Source organism: Equus caballus, chromosome 13, assembly GCF_041296265.1.
Source record: "Equus caballus isolate H_3958 breed thoroughbred chromosome 13, TB-T2T, whole genome shotgun sequence".
Taxonomy (NCBI): Eukaryota; Metazoa; Chordata; class Mammalia; order Perissodactyla; family Equidae; genus Equus; species Equus caballus.
The window spans coordinates 37,205,072-37,218,521 of NC_091696.1; the positions used below are offsets into that span (position 1 = coordinate 37,205,072).

The 13,450-nt window shown below is 34.4% G+C and overlaps 1 protein-coding gene across 5 annotated transcripts in view; it reads left to right on the forward strand.

Annotated features, from left to right (window-relative positions):
• The window catches only part of ABCA14 (ATP binding cassette subfamily A member 14), a 205,015-nt gene that overhangs the window by 116,496 nt on the left and 75,069 nt on the right, over positions 1-13,450 (forward strand). For all 5 annotated transcript variants that reach the window (XM_023616173.2, XM_070232208.1, XM_070232210.1 and 2 more), the window contains 3 exons: positions 292-502; positions 2,776-2,926; positions 7,241-7,339. In XM_023616173.2, coding sequence (XP_023471941.2) covers positions 292-502; positions 2,776-2,926; positions 7,241-7,339 — 461 coding nt within the window. The remainder of the gene's footprint in view (positions 1-291; positions 503-2,775; positions 2,927-7,240; positions 7,340-13,450) is intronic.

Below are 13,450 nucleotides of genomic sequence, written 5' to 3' on the forward strand. Positions count from 1 at the left end.
CATGGATCCCTGCTGCAGCTGAAATATAAAATTCAGCTGACACAAACCTAAGAGCTGATATGAATCTAACTCCTCTAAAAAGAACTTCACAAATGATAATCAGAGGGGATTCCCTTTATTGACCCAGATTATGGAGTTTGAAATTACTATTAATTTTGCCAAGTTCTTAGTATAGTGTAATCTAGATAGTGTGTCTTAGCTTAAATAAGTCCCCCATGAATAGTATATTATACCATAATGGGCATAGCATGAAGTAAAAAATGACCGTGGAATTATTTTTCTGGTCGTTAGGTAGTGATACTTGATGAGCCGACATCTGGCATGGACCCAGTCTCAAGGAGATTCACCTGGGATGTCCTTCAGACGTGTAAACAGAATCGTACTATCTTACTGACTACCCACCACATGGATGAAGCTGACGTTCTGGGTGACCGCATAGCCATCATGGTCAAGGGATCACTGCGGTGCTGTGGCTCTTCAATTTTCCTGAAAAAAATATATGGTCTCTCTCCCTTTGATCTTTTTTGGATGCTAATGCCTTAAGAATATTCTTCTAACATGATTTTTATTATTGTTTTTGTCCCTCTACACAGATCCTCAAAAGCTTCCTGTGTCATATTGCATTAGGTCAAACCTTTTAAATTGGCTCTTTGTAATATAGACATTTCCTATCTATTCAATTATTTCCCATTATGACTCAGTAAGTATAGTCTATGTTGGAAAATACCCTTTACTGACCTCACAAAAGTCATGTTTATTTTTCTTGTGTGGCTTCTATTAAAGTGGTCATTTGTTGCAGGAATGAAGTAAAGCTTACAAGGGATTTGGTACCTAGATTGATGGCTTGTAGGGGAAAAACCCAGTGACTAGATATTTCTGACTCTTTTTTTCTCTATTTCCAAATCAATATCAAACCCCTAGTGTAATGAGTTAAGTGCTTTCAATTTTTCTTTTAAAGATTGGCACGTGAGCTAACAACTGTTGCCACTCTTCTTCTTTTTTATTTTTATTTCTTCTTCTTCTCCCCAAAGCCCCCCAGTACATAGTTGTATATTTCAGTTGTAGGTTCTTCTGGTTGCTATGTGGGACACTGCCTCAGCATGGCTTGATGAGTGGTGCCCTGTCCATGCCCAGGATCCAAACCAGCGAGACCCTGGGCTGCTGAAGTGGAGTGTGTGAACTTAACCACTCAGCCATAGGGCCACCTCCTCAATTTTTTTCATGAAATATTCTTGAAATGTGGAAGTTGATCTACAAGAACTTATTGAACAGAAAATGAATGAATAGTGGAATAAAATAGTCTTAACTTTGACAAGTATTTAATTTGGTTAGTCAATAAGACTAGTACATCAAAAATGAGCAATATAAAATCATATATAATTGAATTCTGAAATTACATGACTCAAACCAGTAAATGTATCAGGCTTCAGAACTGTACACTACAAATCAATGAGAACAGTTAAGGATGATATTAGTCCATAAATACTTAATTCAGTATTTAAATTCATTCATTCAACTCATGTTTATTATGGGTGAGTTCTTATGTTTCATGTTTACACACATTATCTTATGTAGTCATCATAACCTCATCATTTTTATGGAGCAGAAAACTGGGGCTCATATTTAAGTAACTTATTCAAACCATACACTAAGTGGCAGAGATTTGGACTTGCGTCTCTCTGACACCAAAGCCCATGCCTTACACTCTCATATGCTACCACTTCCCTTTTACCCTTTATACTTAGCTCAGAGAGGATGTTGGGCTAATTTGGTAGATGTAAATTTGATGAAAGTCAGAAGTAGAGGAAATCATACTGTTGAATGCCTTTGCATTTACAGATGAGGATATAGAAATTAATATTCCTATAGTAGGTTAGTTGTAGACACAAAATTATTACCCAGGTATATTGATTATTCATAGAGTGCTTTCAGTTACAGAGTTTAAAAAAGCAATGGAGAAAAGAACGCCTTTTTTAAGGAAAGTGGGTAAGTAAGAAAAAGCATTAGGATAAAAATGGGCCTTTTTTCCTCTGGTGGTGAACATGATGTAGTCTACACAGAAATAAAAATATGATGTGTACACCTGAAATTTATATAATGTTATAAGCCAATGTTACCTCAATAAAAAAAAATATGGAATTCAGAAGCCCCATTCAACTATATAACAGTAAGCCAATTTAAAGTGATAAATGCCAAAGTAAGAAATAAGGGCATCAAGACAGGAAAAGTAAGTTGTGTACACATGTGTAGACAAACACACACACACGTGTCTGTGTATAAAATCCTGAAAGGATCAGAAAAACTTTGTGACAGAAGTCCATGTGGTCCGTTGTCATATGACAAAGGGAAGACTTCTTAGTATAGTGAGGTAAAATGTTGCAGTTTTCATCCATTAATATACTGAGGTAGAAGTTTCCATTTTAATGACATGTCTTGAAATGTGGCAAGTGAACATTAAGTATTAGTATTTAAAGAAAGATGGAAGGAAAGAAGTCCAAAAAGATATAAAATAAAACTTTAACAGGTTTAAATTCTGTAAGAATATGAAACTAGAACAGCCCAAAGATTAGAGTCAGGAACTGACTAAGAGAAATGAGTTGAAGGTAATTTGAAGACCATTTGCTCTTAAGCACAGTCATGATACCTCTTAAAAATGAAATTTTTAACAGACAAGCACCTAGGTTTTGTTTGTTTGTTTTCCAGGGGGAGTGGATTATGTTTAATTTGGGCAGATTTGATTTTTAAAATTTTGGTCTTCTAAATGGATCTTTTCAGGTGTGGGATACCACTTAATTATGGTGAAGGAACCTCATTGTAACGTTAATGAAATTACCCAACTGATTCATTCTCATATACCAACTGCCAGATTGGAGAATAATGTTGCAGCTGAATTGTCATTTATCCTACCCAAAGAGTACACACACAGGTATGGACCCAGAGAACTTTAGATAAATAGTTTTGGGTTACCAGAAATCACTTTTACTTTTCCAGGTTTCCTCAGCTCATCAAGTAGATTCTTTCTAGTTGCCACTTGACAAATAATATTCAAAAAATTTACTTTCTGAAGATTTCTCTATTGGTACAGAGGGTACAGATTGTACCAATCTAACACAAGTTAGATTTCTTTCAGGCTTGATATTTTTATTTCTATTTCGTACAGCATGGTGTTAATTAGTAATAAGATATGGTAAGTTATTGGCACAAATTTTCTTCTTGGTGAGTTAAATCAAGTGAGTTGTTAAGATAATAAGAGAAAAAGTTGGGGCCAGCTTGGTGGTGCAGCAGTTAAGTTCGCTTGTTCCACTTTGGTGGCCCAGGGTTTGCCAGTCTGGCTCCTGGGTGCGGACCTACACACTGCTTGTCAATCCATGCTGTGGCAGGCATCCCACATATAAAGTAGAGGAAGATGGGCATGGATTAGCTCAGGGCCAGTCTTCCTGAGCAAAAAGAGGAGCATTGGTGGCAGATGTTAGCTCAGGGCTAATCTTCCTCAAAAAAAAAAAAAAGAGAGAGAGAGAGAGAAAGTGGCCTCTATGGCAGCTCTTGGAGCCAGGAACTCTAGAAACCAGAGGAAACAGCAGTTTGGCCACAATTTTAGCCATGTTAGTTATCAAAGGGAGAGACAAGGAATAGTAATTGTTCCTGGAAACTTTATCTTAACTAAAGGAAGAGGAAAATAAGAGTCCTCACCATAAACCTTTAAGGTTTGTGCCAATTTCATCTTCTTGCAAGATGTAATTACTAGCTTGATATTCTCTTGAAGCAAGCTGGTTGGCATTCTCAAAAGAAGATGAATAGAGGGGAACTTCTTCAACTTGATAAAGAATATCTATACAAAACCTACAGCTAACATCATACTTAATGGTAAGAAACCCAAAGCTTCGCCATTAAGATCAGGAGCAAGGCAAGAAAGTCCTCTCTTACCACTCCTTTTCAACATTGTGCTGGAAGCCCTAGCTAATGCAATAAGACAAGACAAGAAAATGTACATAGATTGGGAAGGAAGAAATAACACTGTCTTTGTTCACAGATAACACAAACATCTTATGTAGAATCTCTAAAAGAATTGACAAAAAACTTCTGGAAATAATTAGTGATTATAGCAAGGTTTCAGGATACAAGTCAATCACTTTCCTATGTAATTTGAAATTAGAAACACAATACTATTTACATTAGCACTTCCAAAAATGAAATATTTTGGTATTATATTATCTAATATATACAAATTCTATATGAGGAGAAGTACAGAACTGTGATGAATGAAGTCAAAGGACTAAATAAATGAGATATTCCATCTTTATGTATAGGAAGACTCAATATTATCAAGGTATCAGTTCTTCCCAACTTGATCTATAGATTCAGTGCAATCCTGATCAAAACCCCAGTAAGTTATTTTGTGGTTATTGACAAGCTGATGGTAAAGTTTATGTGAAGAGGCAAAAGACCCCAAATAGCCAACACTGTATTGAAAGAGAAGAGCAAACTTGGATGACTGACACTACACTTCAAGACTTGCTACAAAGCCACCATGATCAAGACAGTGTGGTGTTAGTGAAAGAATAAAAAAGTAGATCAGTGGAACATAACAGAGAGTCCAGAAATAGACCAACATAAATATAATCAACTGATCTTTGACAAAGGAGCAAAGGCAATATAATGGAGAAAAGATAGTCTCAACAAATGGTGCTGGAACAACTGGACATTCAGATGCAAAAAAAGCTAAACACAGACCTTACACACGTCACAAAAATTAACTTAAAATGGATCATAGACATAAATGTAAAATGAAAAACTATAAAACTCCTAGAAGATACCATAAGAGAAAAACTAGATGATCTTAGATGTGCCAATGGCTTTTTAGATGCAATACCAACAGCATGATCTGTGAAAGAAATAACTGAAAAGCTGGACTTCATTAAAATTAAGAAATCTTCTCTGCAATAGACAATATCAAGAGAATTAGAAGACAAGCTACAGACTGGGAGAAAATATTTGCAAAATACACATCTGCTAAAGGATTGTTACCCAAAATACACACAGAACTCTTAAAATGCGACAATAAGAAAACATATAACCTGATTTAAAAATAGGCCAAAGACTTTAACAGACATCTCACCAAAGAAGACATACAATGGCAGATAAGCCTATATAAAAAGACAGGCTCCACCTCATATGTCATCAGGTAAATGCAAATTAAAAAAACAGTAAGATACCACTACACACTGACTAGAATGGCAAAAATCTGGGACACTGACAACTCCAATTGCTGGAAAGAATGTGGAGCAATAAGAATTCTCATTCATTGCTTGTGGGAATGCAAAATGGTATGGCCACTTTGGAAGATGGTTTGGTGGTCTCCTACAAAACTAAACATACTCTTACCATACAATTCAGCAATCATGCTCCTTGGTATTTATCCAAAGGAGTTGAAAAAACTTATGTCCACAGAAAAACCTGCACATGGATGTTATATCAGCTTTATTCGTAATTGCCAAAACTTGGAAGCAAGGAAGATGTCCTTAGTAGGTGAATGGAGAAACTATAGTACATCCAAATAATGAAATATTATTCAGCATTTAACAGAAATGAGCTATCAACCATGAAGAGACATGGAGAAACCTTAAATGTGTATTATTAAGTGAAAGAAGCCAATCTGAAAAGCCTACATACTATATGATCCCAACTCCATGACATTCTGGGAAAGGCAAAAACATGGAGACAATAAAAAGATGAGTGGTGCCAAGGATTGGGAGGGGTAAAATGAATAGGCACAGGAGATTTTTAGTGCAGTGAAAATACTCTATAATATAATGATAGGTATATGTCATTATACATTTGTCCAAACCCATTGAATGTGGAACACCAAGAGTGAACCCTTAGGTAAACTATGGACTTTAGGTGATTATGATGTGTCAATGTAGGTTCATCCCAGGTAAAAAATGTACAGTCTGGTGAGTGATGTTGATAATAGGTGTCTTTATGTGTGGGGGGAGGGGGTATATGAGAAATCTCTGTACTTCCTTTTAATTTTATTGTATACCTAAAACTGCTTTTAAAAAACAAGGTATTAAAACATGACAAGAAAAAATTAAAATCTGCTTAGACCGCTAACAATTAAAGAGATTGAATTAGGAATCAGAAGACTTTCATAATGAAAAGACGAGGTTCAGGTGGCTTCAGTGGTGAGTTATACCAAATGTTTAAAGTAAAAATTAATAACAGTCTTTCACAAACTTCCAAAATAGGAGAGGGAACCCAATCCATTCTATGATGCTAGTATGATCTTGTAATAAAACTAGACAAAAACAAAGAAAATAAAATTACAGACAAACGTCACTTTTGAATGTAGAGGCAAAACAACAACAACAACAAAGTGCTAGCAAAACTAATACAGAAGTGTGTAAAAAGGATTATGCACTATGCCCTAGTCAGATCTATCCCAGGAATGCAAGGTTGGTTCAATGTGCAAAAATCATCAATGTAAAACACTACATTAATAGAATAGACAAAAACTACATGATCATCTCAGTAGATGCAGGAAATGCATTTGGCAAAATCCATACCCTTTTATGATAAAACCACATCACAAACTAGGAATAGAAAGGAACTTTCACAACCTGATAAAAGGCATCTATGAAAAACCCCCAGCTAACATCGTATTTAATGGTTCACCCCTTAGAATATAGTAGACAGAGGATCAAGAACTGAATCAGTTTCTAGGGTACATTAACTTCTAAACCAGAGAAACTGAGAAATCTAATAAAAACTACTCTTCAGCATCTTTAGTGGCACCACATCACATCTGCTGGAAATGACATAGAACTTCCCTGCTTATGAGAGTGAACAATTCTCTCTCAGTCCCTAGTTTCTGTTATTCTTACTTCATTTTCTGATTTGAGTGTCTTCTGCTTCTTATTAATTTGAAAACATTTTTCCTCTTTGATTTAGTGTTTCTTAGAAACTATATATGTTATATATGCTAATTAATCTTAACTAGCAACGAATACCAATTGATACTTTTATCAGAAAACCAAGAACCAGTTTGTGACAGCAATTTGCTAGCTTTTCTCTTTATATGTTGCACATTTCTGATTTATTAGGGGCATGGAAACTATAACATGCATTGCAGTGAAGAACGAGCTACATTTTTCCCTCTGATTAAGGAAATTAATAGAGAACAAAAATTATTAATGTGAAAACCATCTGTTTTGGTGCTAGCTCTTTCTCTTCTTTCTTCTAGGTTTAAAGACCTGTTTGCTGATCTGGAAGACAGACAGGAAGAGCTGGGCATTGCTAGTTTTGGTGTCTCTATCACTACCATGGAAGAAGTTTTCTTTATGTGAGTAATGATGTGTGGGGGGCAAGAGAGAGAAAAAGTCTCTTCCTCTAAAATCAGATTTCATTTTGAAAGGAAACCCCATGCAGTCTGGGGCTAGAGTAATTGAAGAAGTAGTATTGGATTGTTAGATGTGGCCATCTTCTGTGAATCCCAGGCACAGTAATTTTTGCATCTTGCTTCCCTGATGGGCTGAGTCTGCTGTGAGTCATGGGACTAGAGTCAGAGCATCAGTTCAGAGAGCTAGGAATCAGGATGTTCAGAGCAAATACTGGGTCTATGAAACTGCAAAAAACAACCAAACCCAGGCACTAAACACTCAGGTAGAGGCGTATTGGGCAGGAAGATTATATATGAAGCTTTTGGGTTTAGATTTGGGTGCCTGTGCTTTTGGGGGGTGGAGGGGTTAGGATTGACCTAGAGCAAAGAGAAATTGTGGGGTCATAGGTAAAGTTCTGGATCTAAATTGGAGGTTTTACTGGGAATGATTTTAAAATCTTGGACTAATCATGTCTTGGTGACCTACGTAAGTTACACATGGTTTATATTCCGAGAATACCTTACACTGTGTGAAAGTTCAAAGAGAAGGTGCCCAGGGAGTTCAGGATATTTCTAAGGGAAGGCCAGCGGTTGTCTGTCAGAAGACGTCACAAAAAGTCTTTTTTGGGGGTCTAGACTTCATTTTCTCAGGCTTAGAAACAATCTTGTCAGTCTCAGTGCTTACATAGACAATGACTCTCGTGCTAATAAAGTTAGCCAAAGATCATTGCATATATTATCAGAATGCCACCTGATTAATTTGCATTAACAGATAGAACAGTCAGGGGAGCAGATAATAATGTGTTCTTGCTGGCTCCGTCTCTCTGCTCTAATCCATTAAAAAATGTTATTTTATTATTAAGACACAAAGGACATTTTTATTTTCCTTAGGGATCATGTTTTTGTCACGTTCATGCACAAGCTCTACATTGTGGTAAAGTAGTATTTTTAATATAACTAACGATTAAATATTCATGGCTTAGTGGAAATAGCATGGACACCAATGTCAGATAATTTTAGGCCCATGTCATGGGCTATATACCACATACTAGTTGCTTGACTTCATGCAACTTATTTAACCTCTCCCAGTTTCAGTTTCACCTCTTTAAAGGGGGTAATGTGAGGATTGATGTCAATTTTATAATGGAAAAATTACAATGCCTGTGTCATAGTAGGTACCCAATAAAAGATATCTTGATTATGATGAGATTGACAGAGGCAACAGTAACAGCTATGGAACCAGTTAAAAGTTAACGTTTATTGAGTTCTTACTGTGTATCAGACACCGGTCTAAATACTTTCTATATGTTGGTATTTAATCATTACCACCTTTACTATTACTCTGTATTATAATTTCCATTTTAGAGATAAAGAAACAGAGAGAGATCATATAATTCCCTAAAGCCCCACAAAGCTAGTAAGTGACAGTTTCAAACCAAGCCAATAGGATTTTCCGTATGTTTTTGAGTGCTCTGAATATACTAAGGATATTTTCTCTATGAAAAGCATTAATTTTTATAAAATATTTTCAATTTCATTGCCTTTTCATTTGAATGTTTCTTATTTCAGAAGTCTAAAACTATTATATATTCAAATACATCAATATTTACTATAAGTTTTTTTGTTTACGTGTAGGAAAATATTGACAATTCTGAAACTAGATAAATATTTGTATTTTCTTTTAGCATTATTTATTTCACTCACTTAAAATTAATTTTGTTGCATGAGATAGAGATTGAATCCAAGATATTCCCCCTACTAGTTAGTCTGTTATCTCAATGCAATGTACTTGAAATGCTTTCTTTATGATTGTTAGATAAACTGATGTCTCTTTCCAGAATTTCCAATGCTGTCTATAGATCTGGGCTTTCTATTCTTATGGCAATTCTACATTTGCTAAATATATTAATATTTGTTAGTGCAGGTTCCCCTCTTTACATTTATTTTCCAAAATTGCACAGTTCTCTATTATTTCATATGAATTTTTCTATTAGTTATTAATTTTTTATTGACAAATTCTTTAACTCATTTGACTCTTTGGAGTTTTCCATGGAGGCTATCATATAACCTGAAAATATGGTTTGAATTCTATTTATTATAATCTTTTTTATTATTTTTCCTTTTTGGTAGATTGTTATATACAATAGATCAAGGTGAATAATTTATATAGTTAAAATGAATAGTCCACCAGAAACTGTAAGAATTTTTTCACCTTGTTTCTAAATAAATAAAGCAAAAATTTATGGAATTCTATGAAAAAAATTCACAGTAGTGTGATAATCTTTAACCCAGTTCTCACAGAAACTGCAAATGAGGTAGACAAAATATTAATAAGGAAATAAAGGACTTGAATAATATGATTTACTAAGTTAGTTTCTTTCTCTCTCGTTCTTTTTCTATACACACACATACTCACATTCATACACATCTTTGTCCTTAATAAACAGAAAGCACATTTTATTTTCTAATATATATAAAACATTCATAAATATCAATCACAATCAATATGTGGTATTAGACCACAAATGAAATCTTGACAAATGTCTAGGCCTTTGTTGTTGTTCACTATGTTGTGAAATAACAACAAAATACTTCTCTCTCTATATAGCTTGCTATTTGTTTGATTAAGTTTGTTAAATGATTAGGAATGTGTTCTCTTATACAGCACTGCTTTATTATAGTGCTCATTATTTCAGAAATATTTCATACTGAAATATTTATGAATACAATTACATCACAGTATTAAACAGGCAGTTAATATATTTATTTTTCACAGTCAGTAGTAAAGAGAATACTGCGCTGTATACTCAGCCAGTGAATTCTCAAAAACCATATTGTGCTTCATGAGTTTGAATGCTGCTGACTAATCTGTTTCTGTGCTCTCCCGTGGTCTCTCTGCCTTTATTTCAAACTACAGCAAGCAATTTTAGGACAATGCATAGAAAAATGGTAGTTTGAGGTGTAACGAAAGTGCTAAAGTTTTACTTGTACTTTACTTATATATGCAAGCATTTTCAATGAAATGATCAAGAAATAGAAGGGAGAAACTAGAACGTAATTAAAAATTGATGTTATAAAGGACATCATAAGCTTTACTGCATCCTGAGAGCTAACAATTATATGAACAATGGCTGGAAAAAAATTGCTCAGAGACTTGTCCTAACTTCTGAACATCTGAAGAATATTTCTCACAATGCAAGGAATTACCAAAATACTCATGGATTGAAGAGGAAATAAAATTGTTAATTATATGTATTTAGTACTCAGTAATGAGAGTCTTGTATAAGAAAGTCTCTAGGTTATGGACATAGGTGTACTCAGAGGAAAATTTACAAAATTTATAAATATGTATATGCTTAGTAGAAATGGGATATGTAATAAGGGATTATTTAAAAATTAACTATGCTGTTAACTTAAGAATATAGAAAGATAGCAAAGTAAGCACAAAGACAGTAGAAAGAATGGAATTTGACTTTTTTAGCTTGATTCAGATTATATAATAAAAGCTTCACTAAAATTATAATAAAGGTACAAGTTCAGAAGTATTCAGTATTTTCCTGAAGCTTCTAGCCAAGAGAATAATAGAAGAAAAAGAATGGATGTATATAGATTGGAAAGCATATTAGTCCAAATCGGATAAGCTATATGTAATAAGAAATTTACCAATAACTTAATTTATCAGTAGTTTAACACAACAAAAGGTTATTTCTCAGTCACACAAAACAGTGTAAGTTGGGTGACAAAGGCATCTATCCTTCGTGTATTGACTCAGCAATTCAGACATCTTTCATCTTGGCTCTCTCATCTCAACACCTGTCTTTCAAATTACTGTGGCAGAGGGAAGAGCCTTTAAATGTTTCTGCCCAGAAGTAACACAAATTATATCTTCTCACACCCATTACGTAGAACCAATCACGTGGCCCCATTTAGCTGCAAAGGGCTTGGAAAATGTGGAATAGTGGCAGGTGTTTAATCAGAGCAATAAATGTCTATGCCATAAAAAGGCGTAGAAAAAAGGGTCGCTATTTTAGATTATATGTTTATTAGAAAATTCAATAATATATATGTGTATGCATGTGTGTGATGTGCACACACACACAGACTCTTAGGAATAATTAGAGAAGTCAGTAAGGTTGTTGGGCACAGGATCAACATATTCACATCAATAGCATTTCTACAAACTGTAGATAACTAGTTGAGGAAATATAAGATAAGGTAAGAAAAAAAGATATTCACCATAGCAAAACAAACAAAATGCCTAGGAATATACCTAATTAAAATTACATCATAACACTTTATATAGTGACTTTTTGAGGAAAGGTCTTCATAAATTTGGAAGTATTCAAATCATACAGAGAATTTCTTTGATCACAGTCGACTTAAATTAGAAATTAATAACAGAATTATTTCTGGAAAATCTCCAAATATTTGGAAATTAAATAACACTCTTCTAAATCCATGGGTCAATGAAAAAAAGTGAAAGGGAGATTAGAAAGTATTTGAACTGAATGAAAAAACAAAGATATCAAAATGTGTGGGATATAACTAAAGCATTATTTAGGGGGAAATATATAGTACTGCATTTTAGAATAAAAGAAATTCCTTAATTCATGGACCTCTGTCTCCCCCTTATGCAACTAAAAGAAGAAGAGTACAGTAATCCCAAAGTAAGCAGAAGAAGGGAATGATATCTGACTGGAAACCAATAAAACAGAAAGCAGGAAAAAAATAGTAAAAACAATGAAACCAAAAGTTCATTGTTTGAGAAGATTAATAAAATTGGTAAACTGATATTCAGTCTGACAGGGAAAAAGAGTGAAAACTCAAATTATGAATATTGGGAAGAAGAGAGGTGACATTACTACAGATTCTATGGATATTAAAAAGACAAAAAAGGGAATAATATGAGCAATTTTATGTCAATGAATTTGACAATTTGGATGAAGTGGGCGAATTCCTTAAAAGATACAAACTATCAAAACTTGCTCAAGAAGGAATAGATGCCTTGAATAGTCATTAATTTCTATTTGAGAAATTGAAATTATAGTTTAAAAATCTCTCACACGCAAAAGAACTAGAGGTGCAGATGGCTTTACTAGTGAATTCTGCCCAACATTTAAGGGTGAAATAATACCAATTCTATAAAAACACTTCCAAGGAATTGAAAAGGAGGAAATGTCTGGTAACTGATTCTATCAAGTCAGTTTTACCCAGATACCAAAATCAAACAAGGATATTACAAGAAAAGAAAATCACAAACCAATATCTCTCAGGAACATAAATGCAAAAGTTCTTAACAAGGTTTTAGCAAATCAAATTCAACAATATGATAAATAAAATTGATAATACTTCATAACTAAGTAGGGTTTATCCCAGAAATGCGAGGTTGATTTAACATCTTAACATTCAAAAATCAACTAATGTAATTTACCATTTTAAGAAACTAAAAGAGAAAAGCCACTTAATCTTCTTATTAGATGCAGAAAAAGCATGTGACAAAATGCAACATCTGTTTGTGATAAAAACTCTCATTAATACAGTCATGTGCAACATAGTGACATTTCGGTCAATGATGAGCCACAGATAAGACAGGGGTCCCATAAAATTAGTATCCTATAGCCTAGGTGTGTAGTAGGCTATACTATCTAAGTTTGTGTAAGTACACTCTATGATATTTTGCACAATGACAGAATTTCCAAATGACACATTTCTCAGAACCATCTCCTCATTAAGTGAGGCATGACTATATAGTAATGGAAGGGATTTTTCTCAAACTGATAAAGGGCATCTACAAAAAACTTACAGCTGGCATCATTCTTACTGATGAAAAACTGAATGCTTTGTCCCTGAGTTGAGAAACAAGAAAGGGATGTTCCTGGGTCCACGTGTTTGTGCAGCAGTTAAGCTCACATGCTCTACTTTGGCAGCCCAGGGTTCACTGGTTCAGATCCCAGGCACAGACCTACACACTGTTTATCAGGCCATGCTGTGGCAGGCGTCCCACATATAAAATGGAGGAGGATTGGCCCAGATGTTAGCTCAGGGCCAATCTTCCTTAACAAAAAAAAAGGAAAC